Source organism: Ruditapes philippinarum, unplaced genomic scaffold (assembly GCF_026571515.1).
Source record: "Ruditapes philippinarum isolate M1 unplaced genomic scaffold, ASM2657151v2 ctg7692_1_1_1_1, whole genome shotgun sequence".
NCBI classification, from domain to species: Eukaryota; Metazoa; Mollusca; class Bivalvia; order Venerida; family Veneridae; genus Ruditapes; species Ruditapes philippinarum.
The window spans coordinates 1-10,661 of NW_026852813.1; the positions used below are offsets into that span (position 1 = coordinate 1).

General features: G+C 33.1%; 1 protein-coding gene across 1 annotated transcript; it reads left to right on the forward strand.

The window, feature by feature from the left end:
* The first annotated feature begins 2,439 nt into the window (after window positions 1-2,439).
* Window positions 2,440-4,495, forward strand: LOC132725218 (uncharacterized). The gene is made up of 2 exons (XM_060710305.1): window positions 2,440-2,794; window positions 3,022-4,495. The coding sequence occupies exons 1-2, from the start codon at window positions 2,442-2,444 to the stop codon at window positions 4,376-4,378; spliced, it is 1,710 nt and encodes a 569-aa protein (XP_060566288.1). The 5' UTR covers window positions 2,440-2,441; the 3' UTR covers window positions 4,379-4,495.
* The last annotated feature ends 6,166 nt before the right edge of the window (window positions 4,496-10,661 follow it).

The following is a 10,661-nucleotide window of genomic DNA, read 5'->3' on the forward strand; positions in this document are numbered from 1 at the left end:
CGCCGCAGCTACAGTGGAGGTTATCAACTCTTACAAATGGCAATTGTTGTCTCACCATCCTTATAGCCCAGACCTCGCCCCTGTGACTTTTATTTGTTTCCAGAACTGAAAAAATTGCTTGCTGGAAAGAAATATAAGACCAGGGCGGCTTTGATATCTGCTGTTACACAGAACCTAAAATTTAGGTCTACGTCATGGTTCACAGCGGGAATACAAAAGCTCCCACGAAGATGGTAAAAGTGCGTAGACGTAGGTGAAGAATATATTGAAAAAGAGTAGAAAGATTTTTTTTAAATGTTGAATGGTTTTCGAGAACGAGTCAAAAGTCCGGATATTTTCTGACTTCCCCTCGTACAATAACTAAACACGTTGTAGCAATAGGAGGTACAAGTGTGGATTAGAAAGGAAAAAATACAGTAATAGTTCAAAATTTGTTTTCGACTGCGTATATAAATATAGTTAATTAAAAATGCAGCCTAAACATAAATAGTGTATATAACATAAGTGCTATAAGACAAACAACCCTCTACCAATAAAAGTAAAAACAAGAAATGTCGAACGACACATATGCCCCCTTTATAGCCCTAGACTCACGTTATTAGATACTTGCCATAAATGGGTACATGGAAGTGTTCAATTATGGAAAAAAGAAAAATAATGAGGACTTTATGATAAATAGTTTTCATGATAATGAGACATTAAGGTCCTTGACCTTTGAACTAGTGACCAAAAATCAATAGGGGTCATCTAATAGTTATGACCAATCAATATTAGAAATATGAAGAGTTTGTCATGTTTGTGATAAAAAGCTTTCAACATAATGAGCGGAAATCATACAAACATTCAAGAACCCTGTGACCTTGACCTTTGACATAGTGACACAAAACTCTAGAGGGGTTACTTAGTAGTTATGACCAATTAGTATGTGAAATATGAAAACTTTGTGATAAATAGTTTTCAAAATAATCAGCGGAAACCATTCTGACATTTAAGACCTCCGAAACCTTGACCTTTGATCTGGTGACCCCAAAAGCAATACGGATCATCTGTTGGTTATGACCAATCACTATGAAATATGAAGACTTGTGATAATTATATTTCAAGATAAATGACCTGAAATCATACTAACATTCAAAGACCCTGTGACCTTGACCTTTGACCTGGTGACCCAAAAATCAATTGGGATCATCTACTAGTTATGACCAATCAATATGTGAAATATTAAGACTATCTGATAAATAGTAACCACGATAAAAAACGGAAATCATATTATCATTCAAGGCCACTGTTAACTTGACCTTTGACCTAGTGACCTTGAAATCAATAGGGGTCATCTACTACCTATGACCAAATAAATATGTGAATTATGTATATTTTGAGATGTTTACTTTTCAAGATAATCAGTGGAAACCATTCTGACATTTAGGGTTCTTGTGACCTTGACCTTTGACCTAGTGACCCTCAAATAAATAGGGATCATCTAATAGTTATGACCAATCAATGTGTGAAATAAGAAGACTTTGTGATAAATCGTTACCAACATAATACTAGTAAGTGGAAATCATAGTACCATTCAAGGCCCCTGTGACCTTGACCTTTGACCTTGTAACCCTAAAATCAATAGGGGTCATCTACTAGTTATAACCAATCAGCATGTGAAATATTTAGACTTTGTGTTGAATATTTTTCAAGATAATCAGCGGAAACCATTCTGACATTTAATACCCTTGTGACCTTGACCTTTCACCTAGTGATCCAAAATCAATAGGGGTCATCAACTACATGTAGTTATGACCAATCAATATGTGAAATATGAAGAATTTGTAATAAATAGTAACCAAGATAATAAGCGGAAATCATATTACCATTCAAGGTCCCTGTGACCTTGACCTTTGACCTAGTGACCCCAAAATCAATACGGGTCAGCTACTATTTATACCCAATAAATGTGTAAAATATGAAGACTTTGTGATGAATACTTTTCAAGATAATCAGCGGAAACCATTCTGATATTTAAGGCCCTTGTGACCTTGACCTTTGACCTTGTGACCCAAAAATCTATAGGGATCATCTACTAGTTATGACCAATCACCATGTGAAATATGACAACTTTGTGATGAATACTTTTCAAGATTATTAGCGGAAACCATTCTGACATTTAAGGCCCATGTGACCTTGAGCTTTGACCTTTTGACCTCAAAATCAATAGGGGTCAATTACTAGTTATGACCAATCACTATGTGAAATATGAAGACTTTGTGATAAATACTTTAAAAGATAATCAGCGGAAACCATGTGGTCTACCGACGGACAGACCAACAGACAGACATTATCAAAACAATATACCCCCTCTTCTTCGAAGGGGGCATAATAAATTGTATAATGCCATTTTTTTGCTCCTTATTGATTATATAATTTAATTTTATATTTCATTATATCAGATGGCAGAGGGAGGCGAACACAACAATCCAGTACCAGGATCTGATGCAGACTTTGTGTACTCGTGCACACCGTGCGCTGACGAAGGCAATGATGAAACGGCGTTGAAATACTGTCCAGAATGTAAAGAATATCTCTGTGCAGCGTGCATAAAATATCATCTTAAATTTTCTGCAACGAAGAAACACACCCTACATGACAACGAACACCAACATTGTGAGAGAGATTCCATCGACACTACATCAGATGAGGACCAAATGTTCAAATGTCTCTATCATCTTGACAGGGATATCGAGATGTACTGTGGTGATCATGACATGGTGTATTGCTCTCTATGTGTTGCTAAGGATCATAGGTAATCAAATACATTGAGTTATAAAAATAATGTTGTATGTATCTTACCATTTTAATAATACATGTACAGCAATGGCGTCAAAATTAGCTTTTATGGACAATATTAAATTCATATTTTGAAAAAGAAATAAATCAATTTGTTCTATGCTTCTTCGTGTAAATTTGTAAATTGTACTTTTTGTTTTTTCAAATTATGCACTTGTATTTTGTTCTTTTTAACTATTGAAGGCACTGCACTGGAATACTAGAACTTAAAGAAGCAGCTAAAAGGATTTCTAGCGACAACGAAGACATCATACTGAGTAAAGTCGACTCTTTGCAAGCTGAAATACAGGTAACAAGAGAGAAGAAAAAAGAAAATCTGATTACACTAGATAAGGAAAAGAATGAAATTGTAAAAACCATAAAAGACACGGAACGTTTGATGATTGACACAATCAAAGAACTAGCGCTTGACGCACAAGCAAAGGCTTGCACTACATATAATGGTTTAAAGGAAGAATTGCAAACAGAAGATTCTGTTCTTTTGCAAGCTTTTACTAATACTAATGAGTTAAGAAGTAAAGTTAAAACAAAGGTGGACCTAGATGAAAAACGAAAATTTGCAAGACACATTCTGCAGAAACATAGCCTGACCAAATTAGAGAATAAGCACGAAAGCGTAGAAAAAGATGAGAGGAAAATGAAATGGTTTAAGAATGAAGAATTGATACAATACTTGTCAACAGCTGATTGTCTTGTTCAGGTTGTTGGAAGTAAAACCAGCTTCAATATAAAAAACAACCCAATTCGCAAACAGTTACAGAACGATATAAACATAAAAGGAAAAGGTGACAAACATACCTGTAGCATAATTGGAATTTGCCAGCTTTTTGATGGTACAATTATACTTTGTGATCGCACAAATAAAAAGTTGAAAAAGTTGAATGAAGGCTATAGCATTACAGAAGAATTCAAATTAGCATCTAGTCCATCGGGTATGTGTTTAACAGGCAAAACTGAGGTAGCAGTTAAACTCAAACATCACACAATATTGTTCGTTTGTTACGAAAAGGACAAATTGAAGAAAACACATTTCATAAAAATTGAGGGCGGTGACTATGTTGGTATTGCTTCCTTTTGCAACGAAATTTGGTGCTTTACTGGAGATGCCATCATGGTCTATAACCGTTGGGGAGCGGTCATAAAAACCTTGAATAATGAATCATTTGTAGGGACAATATACAACCCTGTTGTGGATGGACCTATCCCAGTTGCAACAGACGGCGCATTTATGTATGTATCAGATTTGGGTAACAAAGTTGCATGTCTAGACAGGGAAGGAAACGTATGGTCGGTTATGGAAAGTAAACGGTTGGAGTTGGTAAGAAAAGCTTGTATTGCTTCAAAGGATATTATTTGTATCGCAGGATACACCTCGGGGAATGTTATGATGTTCGATGGAAAAGGTAAATGCTTAGGAGAATTGGTAGATGGTTTAATGGAACCAGATTCTCTATGCTACGATAACAAGAAACAGCAGCTGCTTATTGGGTACAGAGATTTGAATATATTGACAATTATCAAATTGGATGAATGTTTGTAGGAAATATATAAAAGTAATTTAAAAAAAAAAGAAATTAAAAAATTGACGTGTTATGACTTATATACAACTTTTGTCAAACGTCACTGGAAGTACTGGATAAGTTAATCCAAGATATCACCACCAAAAAGAAATAATCTTTAAAACAACCCGATTCAAACAATAATAGTCGCTCCCGCCTTGTTCCCCTACTGAACAAAATGGAACGAGACTGTCAATTATAATCAAAAAGATATATTTTTGTTAAGTATTACTTTGTAATGTTTTCTATGTATGTGAAGTGAAATAAAAGAAATATTGCAAAATCTATAAATGAAATATAAATTAGTAAAAGATAAACAATGCTTATGATTTGTTCAAAAGCTAGATGCCTGTTTTCCGATCAGTATTTGTAAACGTTAAAATCATAATTCGTCCAGAATCATTCTAATTTTTATAATAATAAAGTTGTTCTAAAATATATGCACAATAAGTTGTACCAAAAGTGACTTTAAGTAGAGTAAGGCGAACGAAACTTATTAGATATGGTACAGGGGCAAATAAATACTACTTAAGACATAAGCATAAATAAGCAAATACTAAGACAGAATGTAATTGTTTATACATACTTTAAATTTAAAAATAAACAAATTGAGTTATCACATTCTAGATATAACACATTTTAGTTAAAGTCATTATATTTTTGTCCCTATATGCATGTTCTGTTGTTGTTGTTTTTCTTTTTCAGAATGCTAGAAATAAGATACATATGATTGCTGTTGTATATACCTTCTCAAAATAAAGATATTGTTATATAAGTATTTTTATTAAACGATTTACATACATATCTTAGTTATATTTTTTATGAACATATGTGTATGCCGACTTGGAGACGTGCCCCTGTGTGGACAATTCTTTACATTTTTGAAAATTACTATATTTCAAATTCATGTACGTGGCTGAATGAAAAGTTACACCGTATTATCGTTTCTCAGTGAAATATTTACAATTTGAATGATTAATTTTGAGAAGAATCTCAAAGACAGGGCAAAATACTTGATTAGCGTTCTTGACTACCACACATCTGTATACAGTAGCGTATAATGAAGCCATAATTGTTGACTCCATTTTCCACCATGAGTGAACGCTCATGTCACTACTTAAGTTGTGTACCTACGACGTTGTAATCATTTTGAATTATTTCATATTCCATAAGCTACACTTTCCATACATGTATCATATTAAATCAATGAATAATCAATTGTAAGGGAATAAGGAGTTCGCAAAGTAAAAAGTTTTCTAACATGACATTCACGTTTTCACGTTCGCTTAAAGATCCTGTAACACAATTTTTTATGGTTTTTATCATAAATATGATGCCCAAATTAAGATTTATCAATATTGTAAGTTCCAAAAAGCATTATTTATAAAGAAATTACCGAATTTAACATTTCATGTAAATTAAGGGAGATTTTTTAAAAAAAATTTACAATATGTACATAGTGAAAATCTATGACCCCGGGGAGAGGCCAATTTTGACACCAGGGCTCTAATTTGAACAATCTTGGTAGCGGTTCACTACACAAAGTCTGATGCATGATAGCGTAGAAAAAGATGAACAGAAAATGAAATATTTTAAGAATGACGAGTTTATACAACAGGTGTTAACAGTTGAATGGCTTGTTCAAGTTGTTGGAAGTAACAATAGCGTTCATACCACTGAGCAGCCACTGCACAAAAAGTCACACAGAGAAGGTATCTGTATAGGGAAACAGAGACGAGAATACATGCTCTATACTTGTAATTTGCCAGCTTAATGATGATACAATTTTGATAGCGGATAGATCTAATAAATCTCTCAAAAAGCTGAATAAAGATTTCAGTATCACTGGAGAACACTACCTAGATTCTAGTCATAAAACAGGAATACTATAACAATAATAACTATAGCTGAATGTTTGCTACATGGTGGTGACAGGAATGCTGTTTTATTGCTATGCAATGACAGACAAAAAAGATGCGAATAAATATTTTATGATAAACTCTGATAATCAAATATAACTTGGACTACTAAGGTGATGAATAATTTTATAATATTTTAAGTTATGTGAAACGTTAATTTTGATTAAATTTGAAACCATCATTCATTTGAAACTGACATGCATGTATATAATACATGTATATCAAATTCGATTAAATTTGAAACCACTATTTATTTGTAGCAATCATTTGAGAAGCGTGATGACAAAGATTATAAGTTATATGCTCCAATTACTTGTTTGTATATGTAGAGTATTAGATGATTAACTTTGAGACCACCAAACTCCTGACAAATCCCACACGGGACACCCTAGTTTATGTTAAATCATTCTCTAAATCGAAACCACCTCTCAAGGCAGTGCGATAACACCGGAAATGTAATACGCGGGCGGCGGATTCCGACGGGATTAAAAAATGACTGCTGACAAGTTCTGACCACATTTGGATTTGTTTTGTTCTTTCCTGTTACGAAGGACGAGTTTTATTTCAATATCAATCAAACTTTAGAGAGTGCAAGCTCAACGTTGTTAATATTACATTTTTTTTCTACGTTGTAGGTATAAAATACATCTTGACAATTAAAAATCGAGATTTATACAGATACATTTTATATAAGGAAAATATTAAAATAAAAATACCATAACATTGTTAAAATTGATAGTCATATGAATAAAAACGACACTACTTTTTGCATATTAAAAATGCAGACTGGATTATTTTCGGATTTGAGGTCATCCCTGATTATTGAAAAAGAAAAAAGAAAAAAAGATTCCATCCTCTTTTTTTACATCTATTTATAGTTTTAGCAGAACAGAAAATACCTTTTTTGTACAATACTGTAGAAATGAAGGTTATTAAGTATGCATTATTTGCAGTTGCTTTAAATCCTATATACCCAAATACTTGCACCTTGTATTATTAAACTTAAACCTGATATTATTTTGATAATATTTTTTAAAAATCGTCAATTCCGTAACTTTTTAATACTTCTATGAATCAGCTTCATCAGTCTTAACCTATTCATTGACGAATTGAAGACATCTGGAATTTAGTAATTGTGTTGTTATAAGAATAATTTGAGAGAGAACGACCGTGATGTATACTTTAGTATTGAATTATTTTATTTGCATTTTTGTTTGTTAATTATTTAGTTTTCAATTAGCTTTATTCCGGTCTCGGTAGAAATTCCTGCACAAAAATGCAGCTTCAAGTTCGTTTTTTTTCTTACAAAAACTGTTGAGGCCATACTGAGTGAAATTCGTTACTACACGGTCTTATGTTACCCGAAATTTAATAATGACTTTCTTACTTTACCATAAGCAAAATTTATTTCAGTAAATAGATTGTAAGAAATGGAGAAAATAAGCATATAACGTTTTGTATTCATTTTCCATATTGGTTGATCATATTTTGTAAATATTGCCGTCTTTCGAAATGTGAAAAAATTATTTGTAAGATGTTGTAAGAAATAAAATAGGAAAAGATGAAGTCGAATATATTTTATGTTTAAATGACATATGAAACAGTTTTTGAATCATTTTGGCATTTTGTGTACCATATGTACTGTCAGAGATTAGAATAATCTATCTATATCTCCCTGACACCACCCGTACTTTAAAACAATTTTCAGTGATATTAATTTAGTTATTTTGTTATGATAATAAAACTTCATTAGTTTGAAAACATATTTTTGATCATGAGACGTGCATGAACTTTTCTCTTTTTTCTCAACATTTATAGAAGTTATAGCATAGTATTGATAATAAAGTGTATTTGAAGTTCGATATATAGAAGTGTCGTTACCTATCATTTTTGTAGAGTATTGCGTTAATGTAAAAAAATGTTTATTGAAACAACTTGATGTTTCCAGATATGCATTATCAGAGGACTGCATGTGATATATTCTTTTCTAGATATAATCACGCCCTAATAAGCAACAACAGTTTTATACTTTAGATTGTGCGTTAGTTTTACAAAGAGTAAAGGATTACATTGGCTATATTATTAGAAGAAACGATATCAAGGATCTAAATGAGGACTCACATCTAGGTTAATCAAAAACTGAAGAAAAAATGTAAAGATATACCTGAATGAACTAACCAGTGCCTAGCGGAAATAATTATACGATTATGTCCCCTACAGAGTTATTCAAAAAGTGTCTTCTTACGTCTGTAAGAAGACACGTTTAAATAACCGTTACTTTCACTTTCCTAGTGGGTTTAATACAGTTGAAATGTATGGTGTCCTGCGTGGGCCAGTTAAAGGACTTAAAGTTTTTGACAGAAGCCTAACCGTCATAAATGTGAATGATAACAAAATTTATGAACTCAGACAGTAAACAAATTATGAAGACCGACAGTTCATACAGCCTCTATTAAAGAATTTGTCTTTTGTATATTTCTGAAAACAATCAAACTATGCTTAAGCTAATACCTAAAACACCAATCGCAAAGAATACAAAATGTAATAATGAAAGAAATATAGGACATCGATGAATGCATGCGCAATATTGAATGTATCAAATGAATTGATACAATACTCTATAAACCATATGAATACAGATCTAGCATTATATTTTTCACATGCCAATAATAAGAGTCGTGTTCAGTAAAATAATTAATTTTTTCTCTGACGCCTTTATACTATATTATATACGCTTTGTTTGTATTATGCATGTATATGACGTCATGTCTAACATACAAAATCGACTTTTCAGAGCTGCATTAAATACATTGGTATTTGATAAAACGTTCTTGTTTTTTTACTAATATTTTCTTATTTTCTTTACATGTTCACATATATAATAAATTATTGTTCTCATTTTTTTTAATCTAGGAAAGTGTTTGTAAATTTTATCTGTTGACTTGTAGATCTCGTAGATTTGAATGTTTTTGTCCTCGGATGTTAATTTGATTGGAAGTCGTTTGTCAACATTGTGGTATCGTTAGAAATACTTTTTACTATTCCAAATCTGTAATGGTTACATTATGCCAATCCTTGATACAGCGGTTGCTACCCCTTTGCATGTCCATTTAAAATTGAGGTTAAAATGGCAAAAGATTATTATGGAGCATGTATCGACCTAACCTGTGCCGACAGTTACACGCAGTTGTATTGGTTTATGTTACCAAACTGATACCAAAAATGCCACTCCTGAACATATCCGAGGCATTAAGTGATAAAATAAATGTTTATAATCAACATAACTATATATGCCAGTGACAAAATGTGAAGGTCAATCATCGAATATTACAATAATTGGTATAAAACATAATTATGTTTATATCAACATGTTATATAACACATTTTATGTCAAACATTATAAAATATAACCAATCCACTTTCAGTATATGCACCACGTGATGTTCAAAAAGAAATCATTATTGGATCCAATCTTATCAATTAAGCCTCGGTTTTGTTTCCAAAGTCCAAAACGTCCATATCAAATTCATATCACACCCCATATAGCATCGTTTTCATTTCCAGAGTCCTAAAGGCTAATATTAAATCCATGTCTCACTATTTATAGCCTCGTTTTTATTTTAAAAGTCTAAAATATCTTTATCAAATCCATATCACATTTCATCTAGCCTCGTTGTCATTTTGATACTAAATTCTTATAGTAATTGAAGTTATAAAGTTCTGTCAAAATGTCAAATAATGCTGGTATGAAATAATGAGATCATTAAACATGGTTGAGAACAATACGAATTCTATTTGACTCGTACACAGCTGCAAAATCTATACCAGACTCGGCTTGCGCCTCCCTCAAAATCGTTTTGACAGCTGTGTACTTCGGTATTGTGCTCAACTACGGTGTCCTTATCGTGCCATTTAGAATGTCGTCCGTCGCGTCTAAGGGTAGACACACGACAATGCGAAGTGACATCGCGACAATGCGAAGCGACGCTCGACAACGCGAAGCGATATGCGACAATGCGAAGCGACGCTCGACAGTGTCAAACGATATGTCGCACTGTCGCCTAGAAATGTCGCGGTAAAAAAGGGCGACATTTAAGAAATGTCGCTTCGCGTTGTCGAGTGTCGCTTCGCATTGTCGAGCGTCGCTTCGCGTTGTCGCGATGTCACTTCGCGTTGTCGCGATGTCACTTCGCGTTGTCGCATTGTCACTTCGCATTGTCGAGTGTCGAGGTTGGTAGAAGTGCATACCACGACACTCGACAATGCGAAACGACAACGCGACAATGCGATACGACGCTCGACAATGCGAAATGACACTCGACATCGCGAAGCGACATTTTTAAAA

Bases quoted from the DNA above. Each gene is read 5' to 3' on its own strand.
- LOC132725218 (XM_060710305.1), top strand. From the start codon at position 2,442: ATGGCAGAGGGAGGCGAACACAACAATCCAGTACCAGGATCTGATGCA. The intron at 2,795-3,021 runs GTAATCAAATAC...TAACTATTGAAG, and splicing joins TGTGTTGCTAAGGATCATAG to GCACTGCACTGGAATACTAG.